The sequence below is a fragment of the Molothrus aeneus genome, chromosome 3 (genome assembly GCF_037042795.1).
Source record: "Molothrus aeneus isolate 106 chromosome 3, BPBGC_Maene_1.0, whole genome shotgun sequence".
Classification (NCBI taxonomy): domain Eukaryota; kingdom Metazoa; phylum Chordata; class Aves; order Passeriformes; family Icteridae; genus Molothrus; species Molothrus aeneus.
In genome coordinates, this window is record NC_089648.1 from 81,905,854 (window position 1) to 81,920,686 (window position 14,833).

At 35.9% G+C, this 14,833-nt stretch overlaps 1 protein-coding gene across 1 annotated transcript in view; it reads left to right on the forward strand.

Moving 5' to 3' along the window:
* Positions 1-14,833, forward strand: part of PXDN (peroxidasin) — an 81,932-nt gene that overhangs the window by 44,126 nt on the left and 22,973 nt on the right. The window contains exons 12-19 of the mRNA XM_066546138.1: positions 1,440-1,609; positions 2,529-2,801; positions 4,094-4,210; positions 5,449-5,607; positions 8,668-8,780; positions 9,778-9,934; positions 13,454-13,562; positions 13,997-14,154. Coding sequence (XP_066402235.1) covers positions 1,440-1,609; positions 2,529-2,801; positions 4,094-4,210; positions 5,449-5,607; positions 8,668-8,780; positions 9,778-9,934; positions 13,454-13,562; positions 13,997-14,154 — 1,256 coding nt within the window. The remainder of the gene's footprint in view (positions 1-1,439; positions 1,610-2,528; positions 2,802-4,093; positions 4,211-5,448; positions 5,608-8,667; positions 8,781-9,777; positions 9,935-13,453; positions 13,563-13,996; positions 14,155-14,833) is intronic.

Below are 14,833 nucleotides of genomic sequence, written 5' to 3' on the forward strand. Positions count from 1 at the left end.
TACCAGGTTGCTTTATCTAGATGGGTCTTAAAAGCCTCTAAGGATGGAGATAGCACAAGGTGTCTGGGCAACCTACTGTGTTGCTTTCCTTCACCACTTAGAAGATGGGAGAAGGTTCTATAGAGGATGACTATCTTTAAACAGCCCAAGGGCCAGCCTGCTGCAGAATGGCTGCTCGGGCTGTGCCCAGAGCCTGGCTCCCTCCAGCTGCACTGGGCACAGCACAGCTGAACCAGCCTTTTGCCAGCACATCACCCCCTTAAACTGGTGTGAACTTACAATGGACATGTGAACTGTGAGTTTACCATCAATAAATTTGACTTTGGTTTAATAATGCTCTTATACAAACCTGACCTGGAACATAAATTCCCTTACACTTTCTGTAAAGCATTTTAATTAGTCAGTTGCAGATGAAATAGCATGGTTTAGAGTCCTGGTTCTATATCTTTCTGCTGATGTCAGTGAGAACCCCTAGTGCAGCAAAGGCACAGCATTTATGGAGTATGTCAAGAACAGAGCCATGAACTTGAATGGTATAATTATTTCTTTAAAATTTTCTCTGGCTCAAGTATTTATAATGCACAAAGAAAACGTATTCAGAATACACATGTGAGTTTTAAGAAGAAATTTGAGCTTGGGGTGAGAGATTATTGACTCTGGCTTGTTTCCTGGCTGCATGAATGAGAACAGAGCTGTTTGCAAGGTAGTTGAATATGGCAAGATTTCAGTCAAAAGCCATCAGCCTGTTGAGCAGTATGTTGAATAGATCAGTAGGCTGGGCTTTGTACATAAAAGGCGTGATCTCATCCCTCCTCTGTGCTTTCTTCATCATGTAGTGAGGGGTAGACTGCGAAAAAGTTCTTTTAATAAACCCCCCTAAGACTTCTTAGGTTACATCACAGAAACTTTTCATCCATGACCTAACCTGAAGACCTGACCTTAACTTATATTTTAAACCAGTACAAAGTATAATCAAGTTCATTAGTGCTTCTTGAACAATCCAGGCAGAGCTTGGCACAAAGATAGTTTTATAGCAACTGACCTCTCTCCTAGCAGAAAGTATCTTGAATATTGAACTTGCATGACATACTTCCAGTAGAAACAGTTTTAATTGTTTTGCTAACTAGAACAGCCTTTTAAAGACCAGGTATGTGTATTGTTCACTGGTTGTTTTTTTCCCTGTAAGCTATTCCTCATAAATTTATTTTAACTTTTCATTTTGAAGATGCATTACTTGCATAAGCAAAACAGTTTCATGATTTGTTTTTCCTCTTCTTCTCTTTTAGGAGAAAATGTAAAGTTCCATTATTTTTAACAAAGTAAAAGGTTTTTTTCCCCACAAGTTATTTTGGGTAATTTATCTCCTGGGTTTTATTATTTGGCAGTTTTCTGCACTTGTGATTTAAAGGTTTAACTCTAGCAGATCCTTTTCTTCTCAGTAATGAGCTCAGTATGAAAGAAGATTCCCGTCTAAACTTGCTAGATGATGGCACGTTGATGATTCAGAATACTCAAGAAACAGACCAAGGCATTTACCAGTGCATGGCAAAAAATGTGGCTGGAGAAGTGAAAACTCAGGAAGTTACTCTTAGATACTTTGAGTCTCCAGGTAAAGAACATTAAGTTTGAATTTTACATTCAGATAGAGAGTTGTTTTGATAATAAGATTGCTAAAAAATAAAATGCTTTGGCGCTTGATATGTAGATTTGTTGGGCTTGGGCATCTTAAGACTTAGATCATAAAGATATAATATCCTTAGAACAAAAATACAACTCAGCTGGTTAATTAATATGTTTATTGTAGTATGCAATTTTTATAATAGTCTTGTAGGCTGTAGAAGGGTTAGGAGAAGAGGCTTTGCATTGCAACATTTCTCAATGCAGTAACGTTCTCTCTGGACACCAAAAACCACAAGCTGCTGATCAAGCCATTCATGGAAGCTTCAGCACACCCTGTGCAGCCATCCTTGCTCAAGAACCTTTTAGCTCTGTCTAGCCAAGGCCTCATATTTGCAAGGACTAAATTCCTGTCCAGGACTGTAATGTTTTTAAAACATGGTCTTTGCTGTGAGAACATTTTGTTTTGACGCACAGCACCAGGTAAACTTAAAATGTCACTGGAAATTACTCATGTACTTGAGAAAGGTTACTTAAAACGTAGCTTAATCAGTTTTGGCTTTTGTGCACTTACAGCAATTTTTAGCCTGTTTGTGTTTTGAGTCTCAATGTCTATGATTCTGAAGAGACCTTTATAAATATCAGCATAGGAGAGCAAACTGTTTGAAAATTGTTTTAATGGGAGTTGAGAAAAAAACTTCAGAGCACTTACGAGCTTTTGCTTTTATCTATTGGTATTTGCAGTTAGATTAGACTTAAAGCAAGGCGCAGAGTTTGCACCAAGATTAAAGGTATCCTAGAGTCTGTTAAAGCTCTAGGATAACTGGGTGTCCCCAGTTATAGACTATACTTGTCTAAATTAGAGCTGTGCAAGCTAGAAGCTGTATTTAGGCATCGCTGTTTTCTCACAGCCAGGCCAAGTTTTGTGATTCACCCACAAAACACCGAAGTGCTGGTTGGAGAGAGCGTTACCTTGGAATGCAGTGCAACTGGGCACCCTCAGCCACGAATTACCTGGACCAAAGGTGACAGAACCCCTCTACCAAATGACCCTCGTGTCACCATAACTCCCTCAGGAGGACTTTACATACAGAATGTGAAACAGGAAGACAGTGGCGAGTACACCTGTTTTGCAACTAACACCGTTGATAACATCCACGCCACTGCGTACATCATAGTCCAAGGTAAATAATGTTAAACTGGGAGAGACATACTGCTTGAAATTGTGTGGATTTGTCTTTTCTTCTGAGTTGACTGAGCCAAACTAAAAACATAAGAGTTTTTACTTCTAATTGCACTATTGTAGTTCATGGGGAAGTTGCTATACATTTCACACAGAGTAAGATATTACTTACTATTTCCCTGAAAATTATGTTTCAGTGATTATTATCAGAAGATTAATGTTTTCAAATGTTAATTTCTTGTGTTTTGTTTGCATGAAGGAACAAACAAGAATTGTCAAATTTTTGAATGATTAAATATTTTCCATAACAGGCAGAAATGCTAGAGATTAGAATTTGTGCCTGGAGAACTAGAAATGGAGTTTTGAATACAGATCTGTGCCACTTTTCTGTTGTAGACACTTCAGGGAATGTGGAAATATTTTCTGCTGAGTTTGATAGAAGCTATCATTCTGCCAGCAGAGGCATTAGCACAGCTTTTCTGCAAAGCGAAAGTCAAAGTACTCTAACTCATGATTGCAATAATTTTGATATTGTATGTCAATAGTGTGATTATAAAGTATTTGAGATCAACTATCAGAAGTCTCCTGTGTATATAGATAATATTTTTTGCAAACACTTTCATGCTGGAACTTTTATTTACAAAATACTTTAAGTAACCTTTAAATTTATTTGCTTCCGTTCTCATGTTAAAATCTTTAGTTGGCAAACAGTTAAGATTGAAAATACCTTTTAAATGAGTTCTAAAGCTATACAAAACAACTTCTCTGTGTGGTTTGTTAATTTATTACCAGTGGATCATTGCATTTTGAGAGCTGAACAAATACTTTTCACACAGTGAGTAGTTAGTGCACAGCTTTACTGCCGAATCTGCCCCATGCTCCACTCACTGCTTTCATGGAAGAAAAGAATCAGCTCAAGAAGGTTTTGATTACATTACTTTTTCTTCACAATTTAACTGGGAAGTTTTGAGAGAAAGAGAAGATAACATTTTTAATCCAGGGAAGACTCTATGTTTGATTCAACAAGTTTTACTGCGCCTCTTATTTTGGATCTGTCACAGTAGATCCCACATGCCTGCGCTGACATCAAGGCCAGGTTGTGAGAGAGATGTTCCTTTTGCACAAGTGGCTGCCCTAACTGTCTTCTCTCTGGCGGCCACAATGTAAAGAATTCCATTAGCATCTCTCTTCCCACCAATATGAGCTATTTCAACTTACACAGGAAATAGTATGCAATTTAGTCATGCATTTTTCAATTGTCTTTTTGAAATGGCTTTATTTCCTCTTCTGTAGCTCTACCTCAGTTTACTGTCACCCCACAAGACAAAACAGTGATCGAAGGACAAACTGTTGACTTCCCTTGTGAAGCACAAGGTTATCCCCAGCCTGTTATTGCCTGGACTAAAGGAGGTAAGTGCGTTCCATTCTTACTTTTAAACTACCAGGATAGTCTAGCAGTCATATTGGAATCACTTCTTTACTGAAAGGAACTGCATGTATTTATTTAGATGCTTCAGTCTCTGAAGGAAACAGAGTTAATCTCTTTCTCCTTTAGCTGGGTAAGGCAAGGTATCCCACAGGAGATAGCTGCTCAAGCATTTTTCATTATTAGGTAAAAAAGAATCACTAAAGTATGTGTCCATACATACTTCCTAATAGTAAATGTTTCCGAAATTATTAGATTCCTAATAATAAATGTTTAAAAAATATGAGGCAAATTACATGTAGCAGTATGTATCACCGCTGTTGTACTGCAGAAGAAATGGAGATGGCTGTCATTAACTGGAGGTCTGAAATTAAGTGGGATGTGCTCTCTTCAGAAACCAGAACAGTCCAGCCTGTACTGTACCAGCATCTCTGTCACTTAATGCACATTGACAGAAACAACGGGGTGCACTCTGCTGACTATTTTATCAAGTTACGGCTCTAAAGGCATTAAGCCAAATCTAGCAGGAAGAAATATTGTAGTGGATGTTTTATCAGTAAGTAAAATAAGTAAAAATTCCGTTTGATTCGAGTGAAAAAACTCTAGCAAGCTAAATAACTCTTAGGAAATTCTAAATTATCGTACATAAAGCAGATTCTTAACAAATTGATCATCATTTTGATGCTGATAATGTCCCTGTTTCTCTCTCTGCTTAGACTGCTCCAATCCAATGAAATGTTCAGAAAGAAAGGATAGGGTATAGAAAGTTATGTAAATCCATTTTTCTTATATTACACTTTTTTCAGGACCATGTCTATATTTCTGTAGATTATCTAGGCCTAGGCCAATGAGATAAATTGTGTCTTGCACACATGGCAATAATATGATATGAGCAGTAACACATGTTGGTGTTTTTATACCTTCTCATTGGATGCTTTAGCATGCTCCTTAAGGAAAAATATTTATTTCTACCATAAACAGAGAAGAAATGAGAATTATGATTGTGTGCATATGCATAATGTGTTTGCTTTTCATGTTTATCTTCTTAGAAGTAAAGGTTTTAGACTTCTTTTCTTGTTTTGTTTTTTGATTTTTTTATTTTAAGAAACTTTAATATTTTCCGGTGTTTTATCAAATTTAAAACCCGGGTTTCGCTTTTTTGGACACAAAGGAAAAATTCTTTGTTGCTATAAAGAGCAAATGGTGTTATTGTGTGTTTCAGGAGGCCAGTTGTCTGTTGACAGAAGACATTTAGTTCTCTCCACTGGAACGCTGAGGATTTCCAGGGTTGCTCTGCATGACCAGGGACAGTATGAATGCCAAGCTGTCAACATCATTGGATCCCAACGGATCGTTGTGTACCTGACTGTACAGCCCAGAGGTACAGCCCATGTACAGCTGCTGGGAAGAAAAAAAAGAAAAAGGAGAAATATTTAAGCTTACACGAAAATACACAGTACCCTGTGGGATTTTTTCTGAGTATATCTCCTTGTAGATCCCAGCTGGTTTCCAACAAATAACATGTCTGGACATTTACCAGTATTTGTGCTGGGTATCATTCCTTTAGAACAGTCTGTCTTCTGGGAAAGAGGTTTATCTAATTTACTTTTTTATTTGGTAAGAAGTGGAGGTTTGCTTTGAGGATGACAGTATTCCTACGCATTGGAAAATATTTTATTTTGTGAAAAGTCTTGTTTCTAATAAGGTTCTATGATGTTCATTAAGTGGTGTTATTAACATAATGTTTCATGTCCAGAAACAGAACACTTTCTTTTACAGAAGCAGAATGAACTTCACAAAGAAAAGTCATTCTTTGTACTGAAAATAAACTGACACAAGAAAAAGTCCTAAAATACCAACCCCAAACTCCATTTTTTATGGTTTTTTTCCAATTAAATTCTAAGTAAGTTACTTCTAGGATAAATTATAATCATATTACCACTCGTAATTTAAGTACTTTGATGTTTAACTGAATTCAAGGAGATAAAACATGTAATTCAAAGCATTTCTTTTTACTGACCTAACTGAAAACCGTATATTAGTAAAAGGGGCTCAAATGAGCTTAGGCGTTTGTCAGAAAAAAAAATTCTATTGATTTTTCTTAGTAAAGAGTAGTATTAGGAGATGGATTCGCCAAAATTGAGATTTTTTTTTAACCTATATAAAATGTTGGTAAAAATTATATAAAACAAGTATCAGTTTAAAAAAGTTTTATAGCTTTCCAGCTGTGTCAAATTTCACTGGACTTGAGTAAAGTTTAATAAAACAGTTTTTGTGCCACTTGGGTTGCAAAATGCAGTCAGATAGTAAATACAAGATTAAAGATAGTAAATGCAAGATTAAAGGCTGAATATGTAGCATGAAATTGAAGCTCTCCACAGATTATTTGCAATGCTGTTTTCAATTGTGCGAGAAGAGAAATTTTCTTCTTTTGGGCATCTAACAAAAGGGCTGTTCATCTGAGGAATGTTTAGTCATTGGTCACTGTGGTTAAGTCAGTGTTAATAAACACAAATTAATGGTCCAGGTCTGTTTGCTGGCATGACTCAGCTCACATCCACAGAGCCAGATTCTCTTACCTCCCAGTGCTGGACACCTGTCTCTGGATGCCTTGTTTGAATTGGTTTCTGGTCCTTTAGAGGCATTTATCTACAGTTTAACAGTAGGGCCAGATTTGATTGGTAATATAAATGACTGCAATGGAGCCACATACTTCTCTGTAAAAGCACAGCCTCCAACCTCTCCCACTCCCCCCTAAATATCAGTATCATGACATCAGTAACATAGCAGTGTATGTTACAGGAAAAATAGAATTCTTAATGTCTTCATAATCTTGTATGTGCTTCTTATGATGATATCTGAGTACCAGGCATCAGTTTGGATTTGAAGAAAATTCTAGTTTAAAATCACATTAACTTTATTCACAGTGGATTTAGGTAACAGTGTACTCTGTCCTTAGACTTGAAGGTGATTTTTTGATGTTTTAAGGGCTGAGGCTTATAGGTGTCATGGAGGTAGGAGCTATGTCAAGACTCAGTGCCTCAGCAAGTCAAACTGAGAGACTCATTTGAATGAGTTATAGAAGGTTTTGCTTTTATCATCTGAGAAAGTGCAGTTGTCACTACATAAAAAATTAAAACAACAAAAAAATAAAGATGACAAGTTAATGCAGTATTCATTCTGATGATTTTGTACAGGTTTAGCTATTAACAGAAATTATTTTCAGAGCTCTAAATTAATGGAACTTAAGTGGTTTTGACAACTACTAGCCTATTATGTTAGAAGTTAAGAGTACTTTAAAATCATCCTGAAGCAGACATCACAAATAAGGTCATAGAATCATTAAGGCTGGAAAAGACCTTTCATCAAGTCCAACTGTCAATGTAGCACTACCACCATGTTCACCATTAAACCATGTCCTTAAGTGCCATATCCACACTTTTTTTGAACACTTCCAGGGGTGGTGGCTCTACAATTTCCCTGGACAATCTGTTCCAGTGCTTGACAACTCTTTCTATGCAAAATTTTTTCCCTATATCTAATCTAAACCTCCTCTGGTGCAACTTAGGGGCATTTCATCTTGTCCTGTCACTTGCTACCTGACCTTCTCTGGACATACTCCAGCGCTGCAATGTCTTTTATGTAGTGAGGGGCTCAAAGCTGGACACAGGACTCGAGGTGTGGCTTCACCAGTGCCGAGTACAGGGGGACAGTCACTGCCCTGCTCCTGCTGGCCACACTATTGCTGATACAGGCCAGGATGCTGTTGGCCTTCTTGGCCACCTGGGCACATGCTCATATGTGGCTCATGTTCAGCTGCTGTCAACCAGCCACCCTCAGGTTCTTTTCCATGGGGCAGCTTTCCAGACACTCTGCCCTCAGCCTGTAGCACTGCAGGGTGATCCAAGGGCAGGACCTGGCTCTTGGCCTTGTTGTGCCTCACACAATTGGCCTCAGCCCATTTATTGAGCCTGTCCAGCTCCCTCTGTAGAGTCTTTCTACTCTCCAGCAGATCAACACCCCCACCCAACTTGGTGTTGTCTATGACCTTGCTTAGGGTGCACTTCATCCCCTCTGCCAGATTATTGATGAAAATATTAAACAGGGCTGGCCCCAGTACTGAGCACTGGGGAACACCACTTGTTACTGGCCACCAGCTGGGTGTAAGTAACTCCATTCACTACTATCTCTGGCCCTGACCATCCAGCCAGTTTTTTATCCAGCAAAGAATATACATCCACACCATGGGAAGGTAGTTTCTTCAAAGAGAATTTAATCCCTAAAACGAAGTTATAAGCAACTAAAAGCCTGCAGATAGAATCATGTAATAGATTAAGAAATGTTCAGTAACTGATAAAACCAGAGTGCTGACCTATTTTTTGATTGTCTTTTGCACAAGTTCTATTTCATAATTTATCAGTGTATCGTTTGGCTTTTTTAGTGACTCCCGTATTTGCCAGTGTTCCCAGTGACATGACAGTGGAGGTTGGCACAAACGTGCAGATCCCATGCAGTGCTCAAGGAGAGCCAGAGCCAGTCATTACATGGAATAAGGTACTACATATTACATAATATGCATGTACTACATATTACATAAGACATAGTTATTGCAAAAAGGCAGCGGCCTTTCCATCTCTTCATAATTAATTATTGAAAGTGCATATTGCCAAATTATTGCTTCCTTTGGTATCTGAAAACATTACCTGAAGTCCAATCAGTAAGTATTTAATACAGAGCATGCATATAGATAGTAAACTTGAATTTTATATAGATAAATTTACATATGTAGTTATGCAAATTACTGTGCAGACCAGCTAAAATTCACTATGTTACCTTATAAGGTCTGTATTTAGTGACAGTTCTTTGTGAATAGCCTACTAATTTTCACACTTTCAATGATATTATTGATATAAAACAATAAGAAATGGCATATTGGAGCCATTTGATACTGCTATGTTGAGACCAACCAGGACAGGCTTTGGTAACTTTCTGGTAACCTCTTTGTGGCTTTGATTTCCATTCATGTAATAATTTCTATATCAAACTATAGAGTATTAGCAGAGTTACCAGTGAATTAATGAGTTGCTGATATTGATATTCATTTTTTCTGATTATATTCTTCAATTAGTGAATATTAGAAATTTACTCTAATGAACCTTGAATAGCTTCTAAATATGTAGCACATGAAGATCTGATATACGTAAGGTTCTTGAGATCTATTTCAGTTGGTTAATTTTGAGAAAAATAAAATATGTGTGTTCTCAAGTGGTGTTATCTTATTTTTGGGTCATAGATCCTATGTGGTGAATGCCTATTAAAATACTTTGATTTGTAATAATGAGTAATTTTAGAAGTAAAGAAATATAATGTACATTTTAGAGGTACATGTGATTTTTCTATATAAGCTTATTTAAAACTATCTGACTGTGAATTTGGCATACAGAACAGAAATATAAAATAAAAAATTAAAGCAGAAGAGAAAAAGATGACAAAAAAATCATGTATGAAAATGAGTGTGTTTTGATTAAGTCAACTTTGGGCTTTCCTGCAGGATGGAGTGCAGGTAACTGAGAGTGGGAAGTTCCATGTTAGTCCGGAGGGGTTTCTCACCATTCGCGATGTTGGCACAGCCGATGAGGGGCGCTACGAGTGCGTGGCCCGCAACACCATAGGATACTCCTCTGTTAGTATGGTGCTTAGTGTAAATGGTAAGATAATGACTCAGTATGACTTAGATTATTAGTTTTGCCCTAATTGTCTAACATGTAAGGTGAAACAAAGTTGTCAAAATACTAAATTAGTTATTTGATTCATGTGTCAATTTTCCTCCCATGATTCTTTCTTTTTTTTCCCATATTTTACTAAGATGGTAATGTCATAATAGGAATATCTCTAGGTGTTAAGCTCCAAAACCAGCTATGCTTTGGGATCAAGTTAATCTTTCAACTTTCTTCCTGAAATATTGTTTAGAGCTTTTAGAATTTGCTAGTCAAATACCCAGTCTAATTTTTAGAAATAACTCGACTAATGTCTTCTGGCATCTTCAAAGGGACACTTACAGCACGTCATGGAAAATTAGGCTGCAACTATTGCAAAACAGTTCAGGAACATCATACAGACCTCAAGAAGCTAAAAGAGAAAACAGAAAGAAAAGGAGAATATTTGATCTTATTCTAATTATTTGAAAGTAATAATGGCAAATAATAGTTATCAATTATTACTATGTAATATATGGCAGTAAAGCAGCAAAAGAAGCTAGGGAAATATATTTGCTACAAAGATTGATCCTAGTGCTTTTCTGACTCATTGACTAAACTGATTTTTCAGTTTAATTTTGATGGAAAATTAAAGAAATGGTATGATTTCTGCCTCTCAGTTGGGAATATGAGATAATATTTTTGTATCTTCAAAAGATTAGTATAGAACAGTGATTTTTTTGATATTTTGAAAATTACTGTGAAGATATCTTCAATATACTGGATATTGTTTCCCAGTGTTATTTGGGATGTTGTGTATTTTGTTTACTAAATTGATAAAAATGTGTCTCTGATTTTTCTAATGTATTGTTTGCCATGGTATCAATAAAACTATGATGTTACCTGTCTTAGGTGGCTTTTAATAGACTTTTATGTTTTCTTCTATGAAAAATATTTTTTTATTCTGTGGAGATTATTTAGGAGAGAAAAATTGTCGGGCTAGGAATCATTCAGTAATAAGTTTCTATCTACACGTATGAAGTAGAAAAGGAAAGAAAGTCTATGAAAATCAGTTCATCTGGCTACTCTGGAGATGCATAGCAAAAACCCATTTTTGTTTAGGAAAGATTAGCTAGTTCTCAAGTCACTAAGAGTGCTGAAAAATGTAGCCATGAGATGAAATAGAACCCCAGTGGAAATGAGTTTTATTCACTTAGTACAGGTGTAAATTGATCATTCTCATCTGCTGAAATCAGCAAACTACAAAACTACTTATTAGCTGATTTGCAGTAAATAATTGTAATATGGATAATTTCTTTTAAACTATAGCATAAATCAACCTAAATTTAGTGAAACTACACTTAATTAATCTGCATTCCATCTGAAGCCATAAATGAAATTTCTCCTTCAAACTAGTGATATATGAGATGCTGTTTTGCTGTGGCTGCTTTAAAAGCTGATGCTGTGAGAGGATCAAGGAGGACGAGTGGACAGATTATAAGTATTGGTTAATTGCTGTGTAGATTGTATTTATAATGGCACAGCCAGAAATGCCTAAAAACTTGCATGCCATCGTTTCTTTTAAACAGGGCAATGTTTTATGAATGTTTCTAAATCAAAAGACTTTCCTAAGATTGAGACCAAATAAATGCAAGTGTATAGAAACTGTGAACAGGTTTTGCTGACTGTGTTGGATAATATTTTAAAGATGCTTTCCTTGAGCCAATTTCTTCTGTCCTTTTCTATTGTTTTGTAAGAGTCATTCCCCCTCCCTGCCCAAATTAAAAAAAAAGTATTGTGGGAGACTTTTACAAGGAGCTTTAACTTCTAACATTTATCAGTCTAAAAAAAGAACTGCTAGCAATAAATAATCTAAACAAAAATCAAGTACAGAAAAGTTAACATCTGACCAAGGTTTATAATTCAGCCCATGTGTACCATTAATCAGAAAGATAGCCCTGCAAGTAAACACCAAGTTTACATCTAATGTAGACAGCACTAAGGAGGCTAACCAGCCACTGGATTTCTAAAGACTGCAATTTTGCATTGTTTACATCATTCAAAGCACACAAACATGCTGAAACAACTAAAATTTAAGATTTAAACCGGTAAATGACATTTTTTCCTAAAATCAAAAAAAAAGTAGCTTATCTGATAGTGTTTCTGTATGGTTGCTATTGAAAATGAAGCTGTCAAGAAAGTACAGTTGGTAATTAGGACGGATCAGGGACTACTGCACTCAGGCAGTGTGGAAAGGGTCAGCTGATTTTGGATGTTGGTAATATATTGCCAAAAGCCTGAGACTGGCCTCAGGGCACAGAAAGGGGCTTCATCTGCAGCTATAGAGTTCCAGGGACTGTTTTATTTGATGGTATAAATGTTTAAGTTGGATTAAGTGGGTCTAGATATGAAACTCATGTAGAGACAATTTAAGCTGCCACTTAGGAAGGAATAATGAAAAGTTGCCTAGGGAAAAAAAAAAGCAACAAAAAGAAGTAATGAAAAGCTTATAAACAACAGTTTTTATGTCAGATGATTTTGTACATCTGCTGATTTTATACCAATATATTTGCTTTGGACTTTTTCCCTACTTTACCCTTCTTCCTGTGTGACTTCTCCAATCTAAACACACTCTGGAAATTGTTAGCTGTTGCCCCTGGATCTGGTAGTTCTTAGTTTACACTGAAAGGAAGTTTATTAGTCCTACATAGTTTGTACAAACACCCAGCTGCAACAAAGCGCTGTTTAAAGGCCTATGCATTATTGAGTTTCCAGTATTGTATATGGTTGTTAAATGGCATTTAAGCATGTGAGGTTTAATCTAGTGTTAAAAAGATACTTGTAAAGTAGGGAACAAAAAATTGTAAATAGATAACTGTAAAGTAGGAAAAAAAGTCGTGATCTAAATTAAAAAAAATATTTACTGCCCTCTAAAATGAATCTGTGTTGCTTATTATACTGAGACCAGGAGAAGAATAATGTTAATTTATGTTCATTCAATGATGTAAATTATGCTCATTATGTACCACTTGCAGCACATTCCTGTAAGCCCTTTAAGTTCTTAAATTGAATTCAATACAAATTCAGAACTAGCTGAAATCAAAGCGGAAATCTGCATTGATTTCAGTGGTTATAGATCAGGCTTTTGATACCAACACCTGAAACCTATAATACACCAGAAAAAAACCCTTAATAATTAATTTTTGATTTGGTCATCTGCATTTGAAATTGTAGGTCTAATTAAAGGACAAGTAAACACGGTATGCATTTATCTTTATCTTGGTTTTGAGTTATAAGCTAGATGACTTTTAAGCTTAGGTTAACTTCTGTTTTAAATTAAATTTTTTCTACTTTAATATGCCTTGATAGCATTCCAAAATGGTTAAGAATTTAATATTTGGATGAACTAAGACTTAAAGAACATGGTTTACTTTGTAGAACTGAAATGATGTCGTGTCTAGACTGTTTTATGGAAGTATCTTTTTGTGTGTGGCCATTTTTGCAATAACATGTGAATTCCTTTTTCTCTAGTTCCTAATGTCAGCCGAAATGGAGATCCTTTTGTACAAACGTCAATTGTGGAAGCAATTGCAACTGTTGACAGAGCAATAAATTCAACACGTACACATCTGTTTGACAGGTATCTCCGTTTTTTTTATAAATTGAGAAGTCAGAATTAATTTTGTATATACTAGAAATAATGGGAGATTTATTAAACAAGAAACTGTTTTGTTACTTAAAAGGCATTGTTAGTGTCTGGTTGTTTCTGAGAATACTAACAGTTGAACATGTAAGGATTCCTATTGTTCATACACTCCTGCTGAGATCTCTGTTCACTGCAGCAGTTCTTCTGCTGAGATAATGTATATTAAAATGCTACTAAATATTTAATTACTACTAAATATTGAATTTTTTATTATTTTATTGAATTTTTTTCTTCTTGGTTTGCCTTCCATTTTGAGATGAGTAACCAAGGTATGTACTAATCATGTTGCTGAACATTTATATGATTTATGTAGTGTTGTTTTGTAACTCCTGTGTACACTTACTATTTCTTTCCAAATTATCTATCAGTCGTCCTCGTTCTCCAAATGATTTGCTAGCCTTATTTCGATACCCAAGGGACCCATACACTGTTGAGCAAGCAAGAGCTGGGGAAATATTTGAAAGGACCCTACAGCTTATTCAAGATCATGTACAAGATGGTTTAATGGTTGACCTGAATGGAACAAGTCAGTATTCTTTCCTTTTTTTCCTGTTTTGACGTATATTTGCCTTTTTAAGTCATTATACTTCAGGAGACATTCATTTTCTGAGGTTTGGTCCCAACTGCAGAACCATTACATTGAAATCAGTGAAGTATTTGACTTTGCAAAGCTTTACCAAATTCCATCCTTGGTTTGCACATTGTTCACTATATAACTCTGAGCTCTCCAAGTGGAGTGCTTTTTCTCACATTGACATATTAGGAAAAAGTTCAGATTCTGATTCTTCTGCTGTTTGAACTTAGTATAATGGAAGTGCATAATATATCCTGTTTGTTAATTCTCTGTGTGTTTGCTTATTAGGATCATTGTCTCATAGTAGAACAGACTTTTCTGTTGTGTGGTAAAAATAAGCAGTGTTTTGTTCCTGTTTCTTTAAGAAAAAACATTTAATATCAGCGTGCCTTGGCAAGGAGAAAATATGACATAACAAGAAGGATTTGTATACCTTACAAACCAAGGTTTCTGCATGTACCACAATAGTATTCAAAGAATTATTTGCTACTTTGTAAATGAGTGTCAAATTAGCTAATTGCGTTGTTTAACACTGACATGATGTGATGAGAAACACAGTTTTTGTTGCTTTTTATAACTAGAAAAAAAAAAAGTGAGGTTTAATTTCTGCCTTTTAGGTATTGGATTCCAG